Genomic DNA, 22,481 nt, shown 5'->3' on the forward strand with positions numbered 1-22,481 from the left:
TTAGAGATGGAAGGTGAGTCGTATATCAATCGATAGATTTATCGTTATAGAATCGACATTTTCATAGGTTACATCCAAGTTACATCGTACGTTAATTGTTGAAGTTAAAATTGTCATTGTCACCAATATCTAACTATCATTGTCATTTCTTTAGTAATTTCATTCGTTTGTTTTTGCATTGCGATCATTGCTTGCAGTTAAATGTTTTAATTTGCTTAGAAATAAATTGTAAATTTTCCTTTTACTCGGCTCATAGATTAGGTATGAGGTACCTGATCTGTAACAACAAATTAATAAAGAAGTGGCATCGAGTGTTTGATATTTAAATCTAAACAAGAATACTTGATAACTCATAATAATTACTATGGGTAGTCCTGAGCGCGAGCTGTGTCCTCCGCCATCTGAAGAAGATGAATTGACGTTACCTAGAGCCAGCATTAATAAAATGATCAAAGAATTGGTGCCTTCAGTTCGAGTTGCTTTTGAATCAAGAGAACTGATATTAAATTGCTGTACAGAATTTATTCATTTACTTAGTTCTGAAGCCAATGAAGTTTGCAATCAAAATAATAAAAAGACAATTAACGCAGAGCATGTACTCATAGGTGAGTGCCCTTTTTAAATATAAATTATGTACCCACATTGGTGAGGACATAAAAAGCTTTATAGAATAATTGGCTTTATGGATAATACACTTTTACGAAACAAAGATTGTTGTATAGTAGTTGTTTGTGAAGTGATATGGTTTTGTTTCCTAGGGTTTGCACTGTGGGATTAAAAATTATATAATATTCTGTATTATACTGATGTTAGAAAAAAAAATTGTAATATGTATCTGTTCACAGCATTGGATAGATTAGGTTTCAATGATTACACAATAGAAGCGGAGGCTGTTTTGAAGGACTGTAAGGCAGTGGCTGCAAAGAGAAGGAGGCAGAGCACCAGATTAGAAAACCTAGGAATACCAGAAGAAGAATTACTGAGGCAACAGCAAGAGTTATTTGCAAAGGTTTGTATTTTTCTTAGTATAATAAAGTCATATACACTATGTAATTTTTAATACATGCATATACTTAGTCACATCTATATCTCTTGTGGGATAGACAGAGCCAACAGCCATGATGGAATTGAGATTTAAATAGTGACCCATTGCTAGCTCAAGCCTATCCCTTAGTCATCTTATATGATATCCATCTTTTATATAATGCACTCTGCTTTAAATAAAAGGATTTTACTATGAGGATTTCCTTCAATTTATTAAGATTGGTGTAAGTACTCCTTGGTGTATATTTTTTTTATTATCAGGCATCAAACACCCATATACACATAGTAACATACATATACAAATAAATTGTCACTCTTTTTGCTTTTTCTACTTGACCATCTTACATGACATAGTACTAAAAAGACCAATTTTTATCCCAGAAAATACCATTTCAGTATTATTATAAGGTATAATGTAATTTTTACAGGCTCGAGAAGAACAAGCAAAACAAGACCAGCAGCAATGGTTGTTACTTCAGCAGCAGGGCTTAGCTGGTCCTGAAGGAGCTCCACAGCCATATGTTCCACCTCCTTCTGGAATCAAAATTGAGGATGAGGAAGATGATGATTACTCATAAACATGATAGTGCCAACCAATAGCAAGATTGACTACAACAAACACGGATATCAGTAAAAGTCCTTGATGCTTAGTTTGCTGGATGCTCCTGTATTTTGATGTCTAATATCCAGTTTTTGTTGTTTTTATTAATTTAAATCTTCCTTATTTTTCATTCCATAAACTGTGATTAAATAATATGAAAAATATGGAGTAGAGTATACAAATACATTACGAAAATAAGTTTAACATAACCAACTTTTTTACAAAGAAATAAAATTAAATTGTTCAGTTCATATAAAGTGGTTTACTTGTTGTGTAAATATTGCCTTATAATTATTTTAAGTAGGTAGTTAAGCTATTTTTAAATATTGCCTATTTATATTTTTAATTTATTGGCTTATGTGCCTACGCCTTACAATTTTGCCTTCTTTTGAAGACTGTTGGCTTGCCTACATCGAGATAAATGTGATTATATGAATAATAATAACCCTAAATGTCTTGCTTAATGTTGTGTGCTATTAAATTGTGTAAGTGCAAGCAAGTACAACTAAATGCAATATGCACTTTTTTGAATGTCATTTTCACACACTTTTTTTGCAATGTCATGTCATAACAAAACGAACATCTGTCGCCTTTCAAATATTAGTAAAAATATTAAAAATGTTTTTCGGTATAAAAATGTTTGACCCAATATGAACAAGACATGAACGATAATTCTGACAACAGAAAATCTCGTAAATTGATAAAACCAAAACTGTCAACTTCGCCCCCTGTGCATCCAGAAACATCAGTACCTATATATTTTCATTTTACTATACAAAACCAATTATAGAGCTTATTTATCTACCTGTTTTGTAAATTTTGGTACAAAAAATATTTGATTTACTAAATAACACTTCTGAATTTGGACTGATAAAAGTCGCTGTGATTTTAAGTAGGTATATGTTATGCGGTCACAATGAAGTATCAGTTTTGCATTATAGAGTTCAAGAGTCATACGCGATGACGAGGAAAGAGAGCCCTTGTCCGCCAAAGAGGCCCTTTGTCCGCTGCTAGCTAAGGATTCAGAGTGGGTGGACATCATCCAAGCTCCAGTGCAGAGCGCGCGTGCTAATTCGTCTGATGAAGAAGAAGTTCTTCAACTCGTAAATTCCGATATGACATATTCTTAGGTCTCCCGTGCAAGTAGCACTTTAATAACAGTAAAGGTGAAGATAACGGCCCAGATTGAATGCGAAGATTGATGTAAACGTGTATAATACGATACAAATGTACTTATGTCTTTTAATCACTTCACGTATTCATTGCCATCGACTTGCACAATTACACTAGCTCAGATACCCTGGAACGAAAAAGAGACATCATCCTTGCGTAGCTATTGTTTCGATACCTCATGGAAGGGACTATAAATATAGAAAAAAATGAATACTAAGTTAAATTTCATATCAACGATCATGATAAGCCCCACTGTATTCCAAATTGTATTCTTAGGATTTTTCTTTCTTAAACACTTAGACGCGACAGTAATAATGTTCCTTAATTTTGTGATTTGCTTAAGTTTTTAGTGTTATTATCCTTTAGTAGCCTTCTAGACATCCGCAGATCAAAATCAAAAACTACATGGATTGGGATATGGCGGCATCTATAGGTGTACCTTATAAGCTTAAGTCTCTGAAAGTATTTACATGATATTTTCTCTGAGACTATAGGTGGAATGTGAAGAAGGACCACAAATGAGGCCGATGGCAGCAATGTTTCCTGATTTGCTTGAAAAAGATCCAAGGACTTTACAAGGAATGTTAAACAAGACTATATCTACTACGGAAGTAACAAGAACATTAGTAGATTTAGGTCAAAAGGCCAATTTTAAATTTATGAAAAAAACCGATCGTTTGATACCACCTGACAAAGTAAGTGATCATTGTTGTCTCATGGTTTATTTGAATTAAACTACCTATTTAGCTATATATATTTTAATACATACATACATACATATGGTCACGTCTATATCCCTTGTGGGGTTGACAGAGCCAACAGTCTTGAAAAGTCTATAGGCCACGCTCAGCTATTTGGCTTAATGATAGAATTGAGATTCAAATAGTGACAGGTTGTTAGCCCATCGCCTAAAAAAAGAAACCCAAGTTTGTAAGCCTGTCCCTTAGTCGCCTTTTACGACTTCCATAGGAAAGAGATGGAGTGGTCCTCATAATAATCATATGTCTATATTATAATCCCGTAATATCTAGATTACAATCCCGTGGTTATGACAATGATGCTGACAGAAATTCTATCTCTATTTTTGAAGTTTCAGAGAACTTGCGTTAGCCCAATATTATACAAAGTACTTATCCCTTATTGACGTCAACATACCTTAAGTCTTATTTATACCTATGTACCACCGCTTCCAAAGCGCGAAGCGGGGGAATAAACTACACTGCTGCATTTTCACTGGACGTCAATATAAATCGACGAATGCACATAATTACCAATTTTGTTCGTTTCAGCAATGGCTGGAGAGTTTGACTGAATACAGTAGTTCTATCATGTCTGATTGTTATAGTGAAAGTAAGTATATATATATATCTAAATAAATAAATAAATATATATGGGACAAATTACACTGATTGAGTTAGCCTCGAAGTAAGTTCGAAACTTGTGTTACGAGATACTAACTCAACGATACTATATCTAGCACTCTAGGTCTAATTAATCTAGTCTAGGTTAATTGGTTCCTACTTCATATTAATATTCTAATTTTTTTATACCTTTAATTAGGCATAATCAGTGATTCTGATGGAGGTTTCACGGGAGATGAAGATTTCAATGATGATATTCAAGCTGCTGAAACGGCGCAGAAACATTCGGCACCTCAATCTGATATCGCAATTCGAAATAGTGTAGCAAAATTACTCTCTGAAATGTGTCAAAAGATATGTGGTATGTAACGGCAATTTACCTACGTTTTATTTATTGATCCCATTGACGGGATCCGTGATGGGTTCGATTCCCAGCTTAAGATGATGCTATCCCTTTACAAATGGGGAAGTCTTGTCTGTCTGTTCGTTTAGCTTTCACAGCTTATCTGCTAGACCGATTCGAATGAAATTTACTATGCTTATAGTTTAAAGCCCGCGTTTTCACATGGGATACTTTATTTTAAAAAATCAACCATTAAAATCTAATACGCCAAAAGCTGATGACACGCGGGGGGAGCCGCGGGCAATAGAGCTAGTTAGGTATATATATTTCTAATTCTGACATAATTCCTTCTAGAAAACACTAACTTTTGAAACTTCACAGGCACAGATTGCCAGGAAAATTTATCATTCATGTAACTGAAAAAAGATTGTTATGAAATTGGAATCGATCAAACGAAGATGACAATTTTTATTTGTAAAAAATAAAGAAGACTTCAATTAAGTAATACAAATTTACTATGTTTCCATAATAATTATATACATAATCATAGACTTAAATAACTATTTAATGAAAAATATTTACAATTTCGATTTAAATTTCTATACAAATAAAAGGTTCTGAACTGCATCCAACTATCCCTGCACTTAATTTTTGTTAAATCATTTTATTGAACTTATCACCCATTTGTTATCGGCCTTGGCGGCTTTTGCCTGATTGACACAATTGCAATTCTTTTACCCGGTGTCCAAGGATGTGGGGAAACAGATTATTAGGAAATTACAACATGCGACTGCCGCTTCCTTTGTGACTCCAAAGGAGAACCTGGCCGGATTTAATCAAGTTTACATATTCATGAACACTTGATGACTATAAAGGTGGGATTGGAAACAGGCAACCGACCGCTCTGTTATGTGATTCGGAATTTAACCATTAGTCCACTGATGCTATCATACATCACACAAGACAGAAAGAATAACAGCTAAGTAGTTTAATGTATAATATACAGTTAGGAACATAAAATCGTGTTCATCAATATGCATTTTTTTTAATAAAACATCTAGGTATCTACCAATAAAAAAAAATCGAAATATAATAGTCCTATATTATTCCTTTTTCTATGAATTAAATAAAGAATATCTAGCATAGCCAAAATGTTGAATCAATTTTGGTAAAATACTGTGGGAGCATGGTTAGTGATAGCTCAGGGACGTACCTATAATAATAAGTTTTATATAAATTGAGCCTTTATAAATATCCTTATCTTATCGAGCAGACAACAACACTGAATTTGCGTACCGTACACTCATCATCATTCATTCATTTAATCACGTAAATATCCTTTGCGGGGTAGGTAGAGCCAGCAGTTTTAAGAGTGACACGCCACAGGCATAATGATTGAATTAAGATTCAAATAGCGCAGGCTGCTAGCCCATCGCCTATAAGAAGAATACCAAGTTTATAAGTCTATCACTTTGTCGCCTTTTACTACATCCATGGGAAAGAGATGGAGTGGTCTTATTCTTTACTAGCTGTGTCGTCCGCTTGGAATAGTTATTTTGGGCATCTTTAAAACCCTTAAGGATGAATAATTTTCCTCGTTTTTTCACATTTTCCATTATTTCTTCGCTCCTAATAGTCGCAGCGTGATATTATATAGCCTAAAGCCTTCCTCGATAAATGGTCTATTCAACGCAAAAATAATTTTTCAATTCGAACCAGTAGTTCCTGAGATTAGCGCGTTCAAACAAACAAACTCTTCAGCTTTATAATATTAGTATAGAAAGTATAGATATTGGTGCCGGAAACCAATATAAAATAAATACCGCACACTCATCATTACACAGAAGCATAAAATAGACATAAAAAGCAAACTGTCTACACCACTACACAGATGTATGGGCAAGCGTTTAAAAGTGCAGTACGTAACAAAATAGGTTTAAAGTATTATAATGTAATCAAAGATTGAAAATCCTTTAGTTTGTTTGTGTAGCTACCCCACTATTGCTTAAAAACGTTTACAGTATACACCTTGGCAGGCAACGACTTGGAAGTAGGTATTGTACACACATTGGGTAGCTTTATTGTGTTGTAACCTCGTAAGTCTGTAATAAGAATACAGCGAGACATATATCTTTAAATCTTGGTGCTGAAGAACAAGCTCTAGTCCTTAGCTCGTATGTATCAGGGTATTATACTTATGTTTGGCCGCCCCAGATTTTAACTCGGGTGAATAAATAAATTGCATTTTTAATTACGTTGTTGACTGTACGTCTTAACAATTTGGCTATGACGTCGGTCACTATTAAAAAAAATACAAATACATGGCCAAATTGCTGAGACAATTAAAAACGTAAATGCAATTTATTGAAGAAATATCATTTTTAAAACATTACACTAATGTTATCGCAGTTAATTCCTTAAAAACAGTGCAGGCACAATGAAGATGTACCTAAACGCATTGGGCAAGCACAATAATATCGATGTATCGTAAAAGCTCTACTGCGTAATCACTTGCTTATACCACTAATGCACATTAATTCTGATTACACAAAGATCTTTTTTATGAGTCAAATTACTTTGTTATTCACATAATACAATATTTTATTTCATTTAATAATACACAAATATTCTCGTTCATATTATGTAATAATTATTTATTAAATATACAAACATGCATTAAATAATCTTGTTTGAAAAAAGGACATATAAACACTACCTATTGCAAATATTGGTATTATTAAGGCATTAAATAAAATTACAAAAAAAGCTTCATTCTCATAACCCAAACTTGGATGTGTAGTACTATACTAAGATTACATAGTCTATGAAAATATGTAAAACATTGTTTGATTATTGTTCCTTGATTTATTCTACACAGTGTATAATGTATACTGTATATATAACACAGGCACCGATTTGTATGAAATGTAATAGTCTAAATATTCATCTTTTTCAACTTCGCATTTGGAAGCTAGTATAAGTAAACGGTACAAGGAAGTCAAATAAATTTAGTAGTCTAATCTTCACTCTTAGATCAGCATGGAGGATTCCGTGCTGATTTAAGTTTGAAGAAAAAAAAATATGCTTGCTGCTTTTTTCTTCATGCAAATCGCACAAGTTGGCGACAGAAGATAATCTTTCCTAAATAAATATAAAAATATGTGATGATGAAAAGTTTTTTATGTTAGACTAGATGGATGTAATATCTCTACTTAGGCAAAATTTTATAGAAATAATTTTGAAAATAATGTATTTTACAAATTGGATTAATTATAATGAGTACGACATTTTAGAAAAGATCCACTTCATATTTTTTTCCATAGATGTCGTTAAAGGCGCCTTAGGAATAGGCTTATAAACTTGGGATTCCTCTTGTAGGCGATGGGCTGTCTGTTTAAATCTCAAGTCCATAATGAAGCCTTACAGTTGAACATGACCTTTTAGTCTAGAGACTGTCGGCCCTGTCTACCCCACAAAGGATATAGATGTAACTAAATGTATGTATGTATTATGATGTTTGTGTCTTGTTTTATAGTATACAACTTCTATTTACATATACAAAAGGTGTCTGGAGGAAAAGGTTATACATTGCACTTATGGATAACCAGCTTTTAGTCATACAACCAATATCATACACAACCTAAAGATCCATAAAAAAATATTTGACACAATACACCTTAATCTTCATACTAAAAAAGTTCTATACTTAGCCATAGGTAATTGATGAATTCTTCTAATTCATTATTTGCCTAATAAAATTTGCTTTACATTCTACAATTCACATAAGGGTTGTTCACATTATTATTGCATTGTAATTCCTTTGTAAACAAAGATAAACCACAGTAGAAATATTACTAAGCCTTATGCATAATCACATCACCTCTGAAAAGTAACAACCGCCGGAAGATTAAAGGTCTATTCCCAAAAATCAGGCCATTGCAACGTGATTCATCCAAAACATTATATACTTATGCAATGCATTTTTTTACGATGAAAGAAAACTTCTTGGGTGAAACTTACACATAAAGCTAAGTGGATGTGAATTATGATACAATATGGTCAGGTTCCCTTGCAAAGTTTGCTGAGTATAAAAACCTTATAAGAGTGTAAAAACCTGACTAAGCCAATCGAAGATCTTGCTTAAAGGTGCCTGGTCTCCTCTCTAAAGAAATCAGGATGTAACCAGAAATATTGCCCGGAGGATGATAATGAGCTTGATGAATCCATAGAAATGATATAAATGTATATACATTTTACTCTGGACGAAACAAGTCCCAGGCCTGGTTATTGTGGAGGTAGACCTAAAAAAATTGTCAAACCAGTTGTTCTCACTGGAGTCAGTAGAGAAGTAAAGAGCGTTCCGAGTTAGTAAGTATCATGCCGCCAAGCAGCGCGATAGCTGCGGCGGCGATGAGGCGTCACGCGCGAGGCCGCGGACATCCGCTAGTCACGCGGCAGGCGCACCGTCATTGAGTCGGCTTCAGCGCCGCCATTTTGCGTCCACGAGCCCGAGACTCTTGCCGCGACGTCGTGTACTCAAACCACAACACATTCGGTATCAGCGTCGTGTCTCGTATCATCAGCATTTCAAACAATTTCCTGAAAATTAATATTGATACACATTGATATCAACAAAATAAACTATTGCCTACAGGAACTTTTTTATTGGTCTAGTTAATCGTGTTCCTTTCAAAGCGGAAGAACTGCAATAAACAGCACACTTATTAACTTTTGTAAAAAAACCCGCCTCCAATCGACATCCTCCATTTTTGAAGTTGGTTATATTTCTAAAACCTTTTCTTAAGTTTAAACACTCCTGAAAACCGCATTAAAATCAGTTCAGTGAAAAGCTAAATAATCGCGGTTAAACATATAATATACATATAGGTCAGACGAAGAACCTTTTTTAAGGCAGTTAATGCCTAGAATATACTGTGAAAAGGTATGGAAAAGTTCTTCAGTCGGCCTCCTAAAGTGTATCGGCCCTTTCCCTTCGGCCACTTTCGACACCAGTTTCAAAACTAGTTTCGAAATAAGAATTTTTTCTTCCTTTGAATTGGTTTTGGTACAAGATTAATGTTTATACTCTAAATTCATTTCAATAATAAATATACTTTATATATATATATTATATAAGTATGACTTGACTGAAGAGTATGCCAGCCTCCATAGTAAAAACTAACATTGTCCCATTTCATATCATAATAAAAAGCAAAACAGCGATAGTTTATTATGTGATAAAAACAGTGTAGTGCGTGCCATGCTACAGGGCAGAATGGCACAGCTGTAAAAGGTGAAAAACCATACTTACAGTGAAACCAATTGTGGGAAAAGTGGTGTTAAAACTCTATGGACTACTAAGAACCATAGAGTAGCAAATATGAATCCCACAAATCCACCAACAACCACTTGCGAGGTTGTATGATAATGGAGATACACTCTGCCAATGCTTACAAGTAGAGCCAACATTGTACAACTACCCACTATGATTACCCTCCATAAGGCTGATATAATGCTGTTGTTGTTTATGTGATGTAATCTGCAACAGATTTTCAAAGTAGATTTTGTAAGTGATCTCACCAGCAAGATTGTAACTTTTGTACAGATATATGATATGAAAAATGGCACCTAAAGCATTTCAGACATATTTAATTACCACTTTACCCAGAATACCCCTAATATTAGGTAATTAAGTATAAAAAAACTGATAGTTTAAGGTTTACTTAGCCTATGATGAACTGTATGCTGAAATGGAATAAATCCATGACACAACTGTTTTTGGTCAATGCTTTATAACATACATTACATACTACTTTATACATTACATCCTAACATCTCGCGGTGTGCCTTTTGACCATGATCCTGGATTTAGTAAGACGGCAATTTTATTAAGTCTGATGGCAAATTCTGATAGCGTTTTGAAAGTGCAAATATTTTTAAAGCCATACTGCAAAAATATTATATTAAGATACTAGATTTTAAGCACTACTGTACTAGACTTCGTGCTTAATAAAAGAATACAGGTTTGTTTCAAATCCTATGGAGTTTCCATACCTTTTCCAGTTTACCTTCTCCAGTTTTAAATAAGTGTTTATATGCAAAATTACAAGATTGGTTCAGTAGACAAGGAGTAAACCATTATACTTAATTAGTATTGAAATTATACTGATGTCTTCCATCTATCACACTGGTCCCATTGACAAATTTATTGATGCCATTTGTCCCTTGGGAAGACGTGGACAGTAACATCCCATTTTTCCCATCATGAGATAAATCAGTAGGACTAGGGGGATAGATAATTTCTGTCACACTTTTTGTTATTACCAGCAGAAATGGCACTAACCTGATCACCACAAAGTAGAGCACATAGATGTTAAAAAACCAAACAAATTGTGCATGAGATGATGGCATGCCATATTCATTATATAAATGTCCCCGTGCTATAGGTCTTGCTTCACATATTATATGTTTTAAAATAATATTAAGAATTTCATTAAGTAAAGTGCCTATGAAGAATGCAATCTGAAACAAAAAATAATAAGCATGGTCAGATATCAACACAGGACTACTGAAATCATACATAAAATTTATTGATTTTTTAATTAAATACCAGCAACGTTTACATTTTAAAAAGGAATGTAAATTACACTGATAACAATATATTTATACTACTTACCGTGTGGAGATCACGGCGAAATAATATTAAAGCAACAAAACCAGCGCCGATCCCAAATGGTGACAAACTAATAAATGCGAAAAATTTTCCTAATAAATCACCTGAAAGTACAAAAGATAAACAGTGTATTAAACAAAGAACGTAAAAGACAGGGTATGAAGTGATGTATCTATAAATTTAAGTTACCCTTTGGATATTCAACCAAAGTGAGTGCCAATGGTTGCCACTCAATATCACCATTTTGTAAATGGTCGTTAACAGTTGACACTTTATCCTCCATTATGTTCATTTCCCGTACGCAGATTTAATTACATTGTTCTGTAGTTTCGAAGGTATAAATTGTTTTGATTTTCATATTGAGGTAAACGAAATGCAGAATGCAAGCAATTCCGTCCGATACAACCAAATCAACACTGACTGACTGACGTCACAGATTATATGTAACAGGATAACTGACGTATGACTGACGCATTGACACTGACGTAACGTGATGTTTGAGTTCAGGGCTTGTGCAGCGTGCCTGCGAAAGTTCATACGACCCGCCGAAGTCGTACCGACTTTCACCGACCAAAACCAATGCAGCAGTGCGGCCCAATATACAATAACATGGTAACAACCAACCATAGATATATTTATTGGTTGGTGTTTGGTGCGACCGACCGTCGACAGGTTACAGATTGTCAGTGTTGGCAGCTGTATGATTCAAAGGCTACACACACCTAGCTATACTCCGCGAGGTATAGAACTCACTTAATATTTTTACAAAATCGTATAAATATGGTCTTGCCCTTGGATGTGGAGTCATACACGTCCATTAACCCGGCCCCAGGGGGTACAGGGCTAACCTTGTACTCCACTGGGGTAAATCCTGTCTGGTGCGTTCCAGTCGCGAAGGTCCTCTCATATCAGTAGGCCGAAATGAGTTGGTGGCGAAGTTCGAATAGGGACCCAGGCGCGGAGCCCTTGTTCAGGGATACAGGTGACGTCTTCAACGGCTGCAAAGGCGGAGATAGTGGATACCGGTACGGGGAGCAGGCGGAGGAAGCAACTACCCAGTGGAAAGCTGCCCTCACATATTGAGGCCACAGGTTACATTGGAGCTGCGTCATCGGACAGGGTGATGCAGCAGGGATGGCGGCGGAAGAGATCTGCCCGCAGATCCAACGGCGGCTCCTAAGCTTTTCAGAAGAGTTACTGCCTTGGCGTCAGGTGGCAACCGGCCGTAAAACAAATAGCCAATATACCCTTCTCCTCACATGAAAATGCAGACAAATAAAAATGGCAACCATATACAACATAAACACACAATACACACATAAACAAATAACACAAACATAACCATATAGTGGAACTTAGGATCTCTTACAGGAAGAAGTCAAGAATTGAGCAAAATCCTACATAATAGGCGCATCAACATGCTGTTGCCTACCGGAAACGAAGTGGAAAGGCTCAAAGTCAAAGGACATTGGCAATGACTACCAGGTCATATATTACGGTACAGAGAGCAAGAAGAACGGTGTGGCGGTTGTCCTGGACAACAATTTTAAAAGCCGTATTATTAATGTCACAAGAAAAAGTGATTGTCTAATCTCTGTCAGGCTAGCTCTGGAAAACCAACTGATAACGAATATATTTTCTGCTTATGCACCTCAAACAGGATGCTCAGATGCAGATAAGGCTCAGTTGTGGGAGGATCTAGACAAACTAACCCAAATTGTACCACCAAACTAGTACAAAATGATTGGGGGCGACCTCAATGGCCATGTAGGGATCAAAGATTCGATAGGTAGAGCGGCACATGGTGGTTTTGGCATGGGTGAAATAAATAAGAAAGGGGAAGAAATTTTTGACTTTGCAGAGAGAAACTCGCTGACACTCATTAACACCAATTTTCAAAAGAAACTAGAACATCTTGTTACAAACAAGTGCAGGCCGACTGTCACAAATCGACTTTATCGTCTCAGACCGCGCTGTCAAGCAAAAGTTTAAAGATTGCAAAGTGATCCCCGGCGAACCATTAACATCACAGCATCGCATACTTGTGGCAATATATATCCTTCCAAATTCAATCAAAACTGTGGTTGATAGGACACCCAGAATAAAGTGGAGAAGCCTAAGTAGTCCTAACGGCGAATTGCAGAAGGCCGCGATAGCGAAATATCTGGAGGATGACCGTGAAACAAACAATGCGTCCGCAGTAGATATGTAGTCTAAGTTTGAATATTAGGAGTTTCTAAAGGATCTTATAAAGACCCGAATAGGTGGTACGATAAGGTGAAAGATACCTTAAGAAATAAGAAGGTACTCTTTAAGGTATGGCAACACTCGCAACACCGAACAAAAACCGATACATTGACGCGAAGAAACAGGCAAAAAGATGTACAGCGATAGTGAGAGCGAGCAGTGATATGGGCTTCTATAATGACTTAGAAAATGCGAAAACAGCCAACGATGTACTCAAAATCGCAAAGTGCAGGCACAGAGCTACGGCAGACATCAAAGTCAATAAGTATATAAAAGATCAATCAAAGATGGTTCGAATATTATGAACATCTTTTAAATATTGAATTCCCTCAGAAGTTAAACAAGCCCAAGTGAAAATGAACCGTAAAGCTTCAGCGTCGAACTCATCAGAGACATGTATATAAATGCGAGCACAAGAGTCTGGAGCCTAGCTGGTTTAAGCAGAGCTTTTGAAATCAAACTGTGTCAAAGGGGACACCCTTTGATTTCATCAGGGTTCTGCACTCAGCCCGCTACTCTTCAACCTGGTCATGGACTACGTTACCAGGGACATACCATCTCCGTTGCCGACGACATTGTCCTTACTGCCGACTCAGCGTCACAAATGCAGGATCTATTAAATAAAACAAACGCCCTAAGTATGGCCTCAGAGTCAGTCGGAGTAAAATCAAATATTTGAAATACCTCTTCAGTGGCACCACAGTACCCGAGACCATTTCCATTAGATCCACATCCATTCCTGCAGTAGAAAAGTTCAAATACTTAGGATCTATGCTGACCACAAGGCTAACATAGACGCTGACGTGACCCACAGGATCAGCGTCGGATGGCAAAAATGGCGTTTCCTGACGGGCGTATTGTGAAATCCTCGCATTCCTATTCAGACCAAGGACAAGGTCTACAAAACGGCAGTTGGGCCAGCTCTGCTGTACGGGTCCGAATGCTGCACAGTGAAGAAGACACAAGAGCAGTAAATACATACCAACGAAATGAAGATGCTTATGTGGGCGGGAGGTGTAACCAGACTGGAAAAAATTCAGAATGAATACTTTCCAGGAAGTTTTAAAGTTGCACCAATCGCAAATAAAATGACAGAGCACCGCTTACATTGTACATTGGTATGGCCATGTAAAAAGACCACGTGGTGAAAATTGCGCTAAGGTTGGCAGAACAAAAAAGAGGAAGAGGCCGCCCGCCATCGACCTGGTGGTCAAATATCCAAGAGGACCTCAAGCAAGCCAGATTGCTAGATTCTACAGCCCAAGACCGAACGTCTTGGCGTAAAAAAGTGAGGAGACCCGACCCCACATAACGGGACCAGGGACGGAAGAAGAAGTATAAATATAATCTTAAAATCCACTTTTTACGATTTTGATGTCCAAGCCAAAACAAATTAAGGAAGGTAGATAGCTATTTATAAATTCTTTAATCACCAATTAAAAAAATTGTCATTTGAATAATTCGTCCGTCAATGTCATATTTATTTCAACTTTCAAAATCAAAACGTGATCGTGATGTTAAATAAATTGTAAAGGAATTCAATTTGGAATAGAGTAGAGAATACGGAATATTGTTTTGGATTGTAAAATTCGATAGAAATTTGTTTAAATCGGTAAGTATTTTGAAAATGGCATGATGCCGTGATCTATCTCACCAAAAACTTCGTATGAACTTGGCTTCATTTAGTATATTTTTATTTATTTTGCGTTTTGTACAAGGTTCCTATGTTTAGTTTATGCTTGTCTTTTTTTAACGTGTGATTACGATGGCGAATACACACAAAAAAAATATTTCTGATCTGCCAGCATATGTCACATTCACTACATTATGATAAATTGCAGTCGGTAGTATAGTTTGAGTTCTGGTAAACTGGAAATAATTTTTTCGTTCCAGACATCTGGGTAAAAAGCGTCATACACCATCGTTAATAACATTCTCTTAATTTATATAGATTGTCAATAATAATTTATGTACCTAATATTCGTAGTTGTTCTAGATAGAAAAGCACCATGGTATTCTATTTCACAAGCAGTGTGGTATCTCCGCCAGTAACATTATTTATGGGTGCTGATAAACATGAGAGTAAGTTAATTACCAACATGTTACTGATATTTTACCTTTTCACAAAGCCTAGGATTGCCTATTTGCTATAATGTTTAATTGCATTTCTTTCAGATGAAGATCTGATAAAATGGGGATGGCCGGAAGATGTTTGGTTCCACGTGGATAAAGTTTCGTCAGCTCATGTTTATCTACGTCTTACACCTGTAAGTTAAATAGATTTATATAATCATGTCTATTTTCTTAAGGCAGGGCTAACAATTTTGAAAAGACTTAAAAGGCAATGTTCTGCTGTATAGCTCAAAATGGATATTTAATTAAATCACAATTTGGTAGTGACTCATCCTGCACTTAAAAACTTAATGTTAGATTATAAAATTTATAAATTATTATAAACCTTTTATAAAAACTAGAAATTTAAAATTTTACTTGCTTTTTCTTGAGTCCCAATCACAATGAAATTAAACTTGAATTAATAGACCACATATAGAGATAAATATTATCTAATTATTTCGCCTTTTCAGTTATGAAATAATGTTTATTAATACAACTATAGTATATTTTTCTAGGGCCAGACAATAGATGATATTCCCAATTCAGTTCTGGATGACGCTTGCCAACTAGTCAAAGCTAATTCAATACTTGGGAATAAAATGAATGATATAGACATTGTGTACACCATGTGGGCAAATTTAAAAAAGACTGCTGGAATGGAGGTAAGAATATTGCTGATTTATCTTCTGCAATTCAATATAATAATTATGTAAAAGAAAAAACTGATTGTCTGACTGACATACAACACACAGCCCAAACTACTAAATCTTACTACATACTCTTACTAAATACTTCAAATTTGGCATGTAGGATCTTTGCACTAAGACAGGTGTCCTAAAATTTCTGCCAGTATTTTTTATTTTCTATAACAATTATTTTTGTTTTACCTTGGCAAACCCATAGGCTAATCCTAGTTTGTCATCATTTGATATTTATTTTATTGTTACAGGTGGGTCAAGTTGCTTTTCATAAAGACAAAGATGTCAGAAAAGTGAGAGTAGCTAAAAGAAATAATGACATAGTGAATAGATTAAATAAAACTAAAAAGGAAGCTTTCCCTGATTTGAGGCAAGAGAGAGAATCGAGGGACAGGGAAGAAAGAGAAGACAAAAAGAAACTTATTAGAGAGAAGAAAGAAAAGGAAAAAGAAGAGGAGAAGAAAAAGAAGGAAGAAGCAGAATTAAGAAGTTACACAACATTGATGCGAAAGGAAAATATGACCACAAATTATGATGGAAATGACTCAGACGATTTTATGTAGAACTCAAATAAATGTCTTCATACATATTGTAAATCGTTTCCATCCTTTATAAATGTATTGGTATGTTTCATAGTTTGTTTCTTCAATCACAATGCACAAGATTTACAGATGAAAAAAAAATAAGGATAATAGACGTCCTCAGTTTTATACACCATTTACAAATATATATGATTCAAAAACGGATCATAACATTGTTGCCAACAAAGCCCAGAATCCTTAAAACTGTTGTTATGAATAAGTTTAATGTTTGAGGATTGTGTAATTTATTTGTTATATTTTATGATCCTCTTACGGTGAGGTAACAAAAACAGGCAATTGGATGTGTAACCATATGATGCAATACCGGTTAGGTTATTCTGCAGAGGTCGTGGAGGACAGACAGGAGTCCCTTTGTGTAAAAATGTGACTCATCCAATCCAGGATCCATGGTTAAGGGCTTACCACGGGGTCCTCTAAAGACTATAGCCAAGAAAAAGCAGAAGATATCTTATGATCCATATCTGAACACATGGATTACTTTGTCTGTTTTGGCCACTGGGGCATTGTGGGTCTACTTATATATGTACGTCTTTAAACATAATTAAACTACACTCTTAGCAACTAACAATATCTATTCCAACTGACTTCAAAGAATTTACAACCCAATTTGGATAATTCTTCTCTATGTACAGTTCGTCAACAAACGACTGAACAAATTGGGGAAATGTTCCGTTAGTGATGTGCTCCCTCATGGTTTTCATCAGATTCATCTGAAACAAAATTAAATTTTGTATTCATTTACTCCCATCTGATGCTTTGTTTGTAGTTTACTAGCTGTTGCCCGCGGCTTCGCACACGCAAATTGTTGTTTTTGGCAAACCCGACGTGAACAATGTTTATCGGAGATGTAAGGTTCCCTTACGTCCTTCACAGTACTCCTAATAGCTCAAGGCGTGCTAGTTTAGTTTCTCCAGTTGTACGCACAGTAACCCCTTTCCCGATCACGTGGGAATTTTGGGAATTCCTTTACGATCTAAAGTAAAAACATGTCAAATTAACGATATTTATAGTAGTTAAATAACTATCCCGCGGTTTCAGTTGGCAATTTGTAACGACAAATTGCCAACTGAAACCGCGGATATATAAACGTATCGCAATCGCGCGGGAGCACCTTTTTCAAGGATGAAAATTATTATACCATATTTCTTCTCAGTATTCCAAATGGCTCCACGCGCGCTATATATAGATTATGAATTATGAATAAATTTAACGATATAAGAATAGAAGCTATGAAACAACGTATACATATTTTGTAAAGATCTATTAAAAACCTTTATTTTTAGTATATGCATAATATAATCTACTGTGACCAGCGCATGCACGAAATGGTTTCGGTTTAGATCTTTTTCCCGGATTACTTTATAAGTCAGTCAGAAAACTACTTAATTAAAAAAATACAAAATTGTGCCTATATCCTAATCTTACTAATGGTAAAAGATTTTTTTGAAAATTGTTCACGATCTTCAGAGATTTCCTGATCAAACATACAAACAAACACTTACCTTTTTATAATATTAATATACTCGTAGATATTTATCTGTACATTGCTGTTTATTTTTATTGTTATATGAGTAAAATTTTTTTGAAATAGTTTGCTATCTAAAATTTATTTTTTAATTAGATATATAATGTTATTTTAGCTGCATTCCATTGTTCCAATAAGTGATGCATCAATATTAGGGATTAGGGATACCTTCCGGTGCGTCGTGAGCAGGTGGTTTAGCTCACACTGCACGCAAAGTATTTATTTGAACGAATTTAGCGCCATCTATGTAAGAGAGCACAGGTTTTTCGTCAATCCCACGGGAACGATAGTTTTTTTTAGAATGAAAGATACCCTATGTCCTTCTCCATACTCTGAACTATATATATGTGCGAAATTTCAAGAAGATTGGCTGTGTAGATAACGCGTGAAAAGAAAACAAACAAACAAACTTACTTTCGCAATTATAATATTAGTATAGATAGTATAGATAATAAAGGCATACCTGAAAAGCAATGTTATGCACAGAAATAAGGTGGCATGCCACTGTTTCTACTGTAACAATAGTGTGTAGATAGGCTCTTGTATAGTTTTGACACGTGGTACATGAACAATTCTTGTCAATAGGGTTCACATCGGTCTCATACTGTTTTTGTTTTAAATTAAGTTGGCCTTTATTTACCAAGGCGCATCCAAATCTCTGAAATATAAAATCAATGCATATTAAAAAGTAATATTTTTTTTATGACAACAGAAAAACGTTTGTAAGATTACTTACAGCAGTTCTAGTTGGAAAGACACAGTCAAACATGTCAACTCCAAGTGCTACACATACAACCAGGTCTATAGCCAGTCCCACACCCATCAGATACCGTGGCCTCTTTTTATCAAGAATACCTGTGCACAAACTAACCATGGGCCAGAAATCATCTTTAGCTTCACCACCACTGAAACCCAAAAAGTTTATAATCAACATTAAAATAAAGCTTATTAATTTAAAAACACAAATCTTGCAGTCTGTAAAACACACATATGTTATTGTTACTCTTTCGCATAAACTTTAAATGAATTGTCATAAAATTTTGCAGTAATATAGCTAAGGCATTGGAATAATAATTTTTATTAGAAAGTGCTGTGTGCACTTAAGTATTGCACCAGTCCATAGCTTTCCTGGATGTCGTAAAACGCAACTAAGGAAAGGCGAATCAACTTGGGATTTTTGCCCTAGCAACCTTCCACTATTTGAATCCCAATTCCATCATTTAGCCATACAGCTGAATGTGGCCTTTCAGTGTTTTCAAGACTGTTGGTTCTGTCTACCTGCAACAGATATAGATATGACTGTATTTTAGGCTGTGAAAAATGTGAGCAACAGCTAGTAAAAGAATAATTTTAATACAAGGGTGACAGATACTTTTTTAAATAGAAAAATCCTCCAATTGAAAAAGTTATAATATTTTTATAGAGTCTCAAAAATAAAGAATTATGTTTACCTTAATCCTCCAATTGCAAAACCATTTACATCTTTTGGTAAGTGCTGTCTAGCACTTTGCTCTCTCAACTCAGGGTTAAGAACTCCCTGAACTATGGGAAATATACTTTGCTCTGTGGGTCTTTTGTGGGCTTTAAGACAACGGTCAAGCCAGCGACTAGTCCTCTCAGTGGCTTCTTTGATGCGATCATAATCTTGATATGTAGTTTGGATAACATCATCCAGTTGCATTATTATATCAGCTCCTGTTATCAATTAAAATTAAAAACTTGCTTCTTATTAACTTCACAGGCACTTCAAAAGAATATGAAGTCATTGTATTGTATTGTATGTAAGTGTAGGTATATCAAAAGAAATGTTATATAGGGTGGGGTTGCCTGATTAGGTACAGGTCGCGCGGTGGTTTAAGAACGCTCGGCAAAAGTAGAAGGGGCATGCCCAGTGATCAATTTTTAGGTCTATTAGGTGCGACGAGGAGAGAGGGGGGGGGGGGGGGCGGGGGCGGGTGTGCGCCGACGGCGACACGTATTGGTGGATTAGTCACTCTTTACTTCCCGCGTTGAGTTCGCGCGTCCCGTGTCTCTTGGGTACTGTTGCGCACAAATTGTTTTATCGTATTTGTACGCGACAACTTAAAATAATATATCAATTCTCAAACAGTACAAGTCGCCCCTACCCTATGTCCGTCCACGGTTGAATATAACTATGTCAAATTTCATCAAAATTGGTTCAGCCAGGTCAGGTTAAGTGTGAAAACTAAACATGCATACACACATACACATTTTCGCATTTATAAGTAGGGATTATAAGTATTTATAAGGCACAAAATCCATACCAACATTATAAGTATATTATAAGATATGGATATACATAGTTAAATAACCGAGTTAAAACATAGGCTACTTTTTTTTGGAAAATCACGCGGGCGAATTTGCGGGACAACAGCTAGTATTAAATAAATAAAAAAAAACATTTCCCTTAGCATTTTTGAGCGCGAATGTACACATGCGCTGTTTGCCCCCACTATTTTTTCCGAGCGTTCTTTAACCACCACGCGACCTATACTTAATCATACATCAATCTGGTTGGTATGTTACATGCTGTATTAACAAAGTAATCTTTAAAATCAAAACTGAGATGATGAATATGCCTAAGAAAGAGATATTTGTACACAACCTCAATTTAGAATGATTTTAACACCCTAATTATATTTTTATAAATAACCACTTACCAATACAGTTCTGTATTTCAATTGATTTTTCTGGACTTAACATGATTTGTGAATTGTCATATGGTGATCTGAAATTGACTCCTTCCTCTGTTATCTCAGCCAATTTCAACAATGATACCATTTGGAAACCACCAGAATCTGTCAAAAGAGCTCTATTCCAGCCCATGAAATTGTGTAGACCACCAACTTTCTGCAGAACCTCAGTACCAGGTCTATTCCCCAAATGGTATGTGTTGCCCAGTATTATCTCGCAATCTAACTGCTCTAACTGATCTGGTAATAAACCCTTCATTGTTCCCTTAACAAAATAAACCATAAATTCAAACATAATAATAACAAAACTAATGGCGTTAGGAAGTCACAACCCCATCGCCCCCTGGGTTAACTTCATAGTGCAATCAGTCTCCCCAGGGCAGCTTATGGCGAGCTGTTGGGGTGCAGTGCCTCTGTTCCTCGCCTCCGGTCTTCCTTTGCCGAAACTGATGAAGAATGGGACCCCTACCTCTGGCTTGCCTTAACTGGCCAGTCAGAGTGGAGTCGCGAGCTATATGCTCAAAGTGTAAAATGTCATAATGTCGGGGATGCCTGACTGGATCACCACAAATTCATACCCCACAGTCTCACATCTCCACATCCTTAGCCACCTACATTGATATTGCCCCTTTGTTGCCAATCTTGGTGACTGATTTGAGGAGCCCATCCAAACGTCAACTCCATAACCCATCAGTCCTTTGCTTATTTTGTAATAGCTCCACCTCTATAACATCAACTTCTCCAAAAGCCCTCTATGTGTTGGATTTATATCCCCATGCAAGCCTCTAAAAGTCTGGGGTGTATAGATAGACCCCAAGAGGAGAAACAAAAATAACAATCAAGGGATATCGGGAAAATGTGTACCTAATAATTACCCACTTAATGTTGTGACCTACAAGTTACAAGACAGTTTGTAGTGACCTCTTAAAACAGGAACAAAGTAAAAATTGTACGCTATAGTCAAATGTTAAAAAAAAGGCAAATACATTAACTACTTAAACCAAATACCAATCAGGATTATGGAGAGACCCACTGGTAACAACATATAGGTAGGTGTCACTACATTATTCACATTTGATTGTTTTAATGATTAAAAAATCAAAATTATTTTAAAAATGACACGTTTATTTACATACCTGTGTTCCTACAGGCATAAACACCGGTGTTTTAACTTCATAATGAGGTAATTTCATCAAACCCACTCGAGCTCTTGAAATATTACACTCTGCTTTGATGTTAAAGGTTAATGCAAGAGATTTGCCAACCATTACGATATTTGATTTTATTTACTAATAAAATAGGTAGGTACCTAACACTAGGTATCTTCACTGCCCAGTTTCTGACGTTTCTGAGGTCATTGATTGCAGTAGGTATATTATATCTAT

General features: G+C 35.7%; 5 protein-coding genes across 5 annotated transcripts; 3 read left to right on the forward strand and 2 right to left on the reverse strand.

Annotated features, from left to right (window-relative positions):
- The first annotated feature begins 154 nt into the window (after nucleotides 1-154).
- On the forward strand, nucleotides 155-1,896 carry LOC106143101 (protein Dr1). The gene is made up of 3 exons (XM_013345081.2): nucleotides 155-605; nucleotides 846-1,009; nucleotides 1,473-1,896. Exons 1-3 carry the CDS (start codon nucleotides 365-367, stop codon nucleotides 1,620-1,622), a joined length of 555 nt encoding a protein of 184 aa, XP_013200535.1. The 5' UTR covers nucleotides 155-364; the 3' UTR covers nucleotides 1,623-1,896.
- Nucleotides 1,897-2,306: 410 nt separating this feature from the next.
- LOC106143000 (uncharacterized) lies at nucleotides 2,307-4,938 on the forward strand. Its single transcript, XM_060951740.1, has 6 exons — nucleotides 2,307-2,393; nucleotides 2,587-2,748; nucleotides 3,313-3,513; nucleotides 4,108-4,168; nucleotides 4,379-4,540; nucleotides 4,904-4,938. The coding sequence occupies exons 1-6, from the start codon at nucleotides 2,307-2,309 to the stop codon at nucleotides 4,936-4,938; spliced, it is 708 nt and encodes a 235-aa protein (XP_060807723.1).
- An 81-nt stretch (nucleotides 4,939-5,019) lies between these two features.
- On the reverse strand, nucleotides 5,020-11,632 carry LOC106143102 (dolichyldiphosphatase 1). Its single transcript, XM_013345082.2, has 5 exons — nucleotides 11,385-11,632; nucleotides 11,199-11,299; nucleotides 10,866-11,044; nucleotides 9,834-10,061; nucleotides 5,020-9,121 (listed from the first exon to the last, which is right to left on the reverse strand). The coding sequence occupies exons 1-5, from the start codon at nucleotides 11,485-11,487 to the stop codon at nucleotides 8,989-8,991; spliced, it is 744 nt and encodes a 247-aa protein (XP_013200536.1). The 5' UTR covers nucleotides 11,488-11,632; the 3' UTR covers nucleotides 5,020-8,988.
- Nucleotides 11,633-14,999: 3,367 nt separating this feature from the next.
- LOC106143104 (coiled-coil domain-containing protein 25) lies at nucleotides 15,000-16,986 on the forward strand. The gene is made up of 5 exons (XM_013345087.2): nucleotides 15,000-15,054; nucleotides 15,439-15,524; nucleotides 15,618-15,709; nucleotides 16,073-16,219; nucleotides 16,507-16,986. The coding sequence occupies exons 2-5, from the start codon at nucleotides 15,452-15,454 to the stop codon at nucleotides 16,816-16,818; spliced, it is 624 nt and encodes a 207-aa protein (XP_013200541.1). The 5' UTR covers nucleotides 15,000-15,054; nucleotides 15,439-15,451; the 3' UTR covers nucleotides 16,819-16,986.
- LOC106143103 (queuine tRNA-ribosyltransferase catalytic subunit) lies at nucleotides 15,436-22,481 on the reverse strand. The gene is made up of 6 exons (XM_013345083.2): nucleotides 22,233-22,481; nucleotides 21,064-21,361; nucleotides 19,834-20,077; nucleotides 19,119-19,287; nucleotides 18,846-19,040; nucleotides 15,436-17,567 (listed from the first exon to the last, which is right to left on the reverse strand). Exons 1-6 carry the CDS (start codon nucleotides 22,362-22,364, stop codon nucleotides 17,412-17,414), a joined length of 1,194 nt encoding a protein of 397 aa, XP_013200537.1. The 5' UTR covers nucleotides 22,365-22,481; the 3' UTR covers nucleotides 15,436-17,411.

Source organism: Amyelois transitella, chromosome 2, assembly GCF_032362555.1.
Source record: "Amyelois transitella isolate CPQ chromosome 2, ilAmyTran1.1, whole genome shotgun sequence".
Lineage (NCBI taxonomy): Eukaryota > Metazoa > Arthropoda > Insecta > Lepidoptera > Pyralidae > Amyelois > Amyelois transitella.

Bases quoted from the DNA above. Each gene is read 5' to 3' on its own strand.
- LOC106143101 (XM_013345081.2), top strand. From the start codon at position 365: ATGGGTAGTCCTGAGCGCGAGCTGTGTCCTCCGCCATCTGAAGAAGAT. The intron at 606-845 runs GTGAGTGCCCTT...ATCTGTTCACAG, and splicing joins CGCAGAGCATGTACTCATAG to CATTGGATAGATTAGGTTTC. The intron at 1,010-1,472 runs GTTTGTATTTTT...TAATTTTTACAG, and splicing joins AGCAAGAGTTATTTGCAAAG to GCTCGAGAAGAACAAGCAAA.
- LOC106143000 (XM_060951740.1), top strand. From the start codon at position 2,307: ATGAACGATAATTCTGACAACAGAAAATCTCGTAAATTGATAAAACCA. The intron at 2,749-3,312 runs GTAAATTCCGAT...CTGAGACTATAG, and splicing joins AAGAAGAAGTTCTTCAACTC to GTGGAATGTGAAGAAGGACC. The intron at 3,514-4,107 runs GTAAGTGATCAT...TGTTCGTTTCAG, and splicing joins GTTTGATACCACCTGACAAA to CAATGGCTGGAGAGTTTGAC.
- LOC106143102 (XM_013345082.2), bottom strand. From the start codon at position 11,487: ATGAACATAATGGAGGATAAAGTGTCAACTGTTAACGACCATTTACAA. The intron at 10,062-10,865 runs GTTAGTGCCATT...AATCTGTTGCAG, and splicing joins CTCTACTTTGTGGTGATCAG to ATTACATCACATAAACAACA. The intron at 9,122-9,833 runs GTAAGTATGGTT...ATTAATTTTCAG, and splicing joins TTCCCACAATTGGTTTCACT to GAAATTGTTTGAAATGCTGA.
- LOC106143104 (XM_013345087.2), top strand. From the start codon at position 15,452: ATGGTATTCTATTTCACAAGCAGTGTGGTATCTCCGCCAGTAACATTA. The intron at 15,525-15,617 runs GTAAGTTAATTA...CATTTCTTTCAG, and splicing joins GGGTGCTGATAAACATGAGA to ATGAAGATCTGATAAAATGG. The intron at 15,710-16,072 runs GTAAGTTAAATA...ATATTTTTCTAG, and splicing joins TTTATCTACGTCTTACACCT to GGCCAGACAATAGATGATAT.
- LOC106143103 (XM_013345083.2), bottom strand. From the start codon at position 22,364: ATGGTTGGCAAATCTCTTGCATTAACCTTTAACATCAAAGCAGAGTGT. The intron at 21,362-22,232 runs GTATGTAAATAA...TATTTTGTTAAG, and splicing joins TTATGCCTGTAGGAACACAG to GGAACAATGAAGGGTTTATT. The intron at 19,288-19,833 runs GTAAACATAATT...TTTGGGTTTCAG, and splicing joins TTTGCAATTGGAGGATTAAG to TGGTGGTGAAGCTAAAGATG.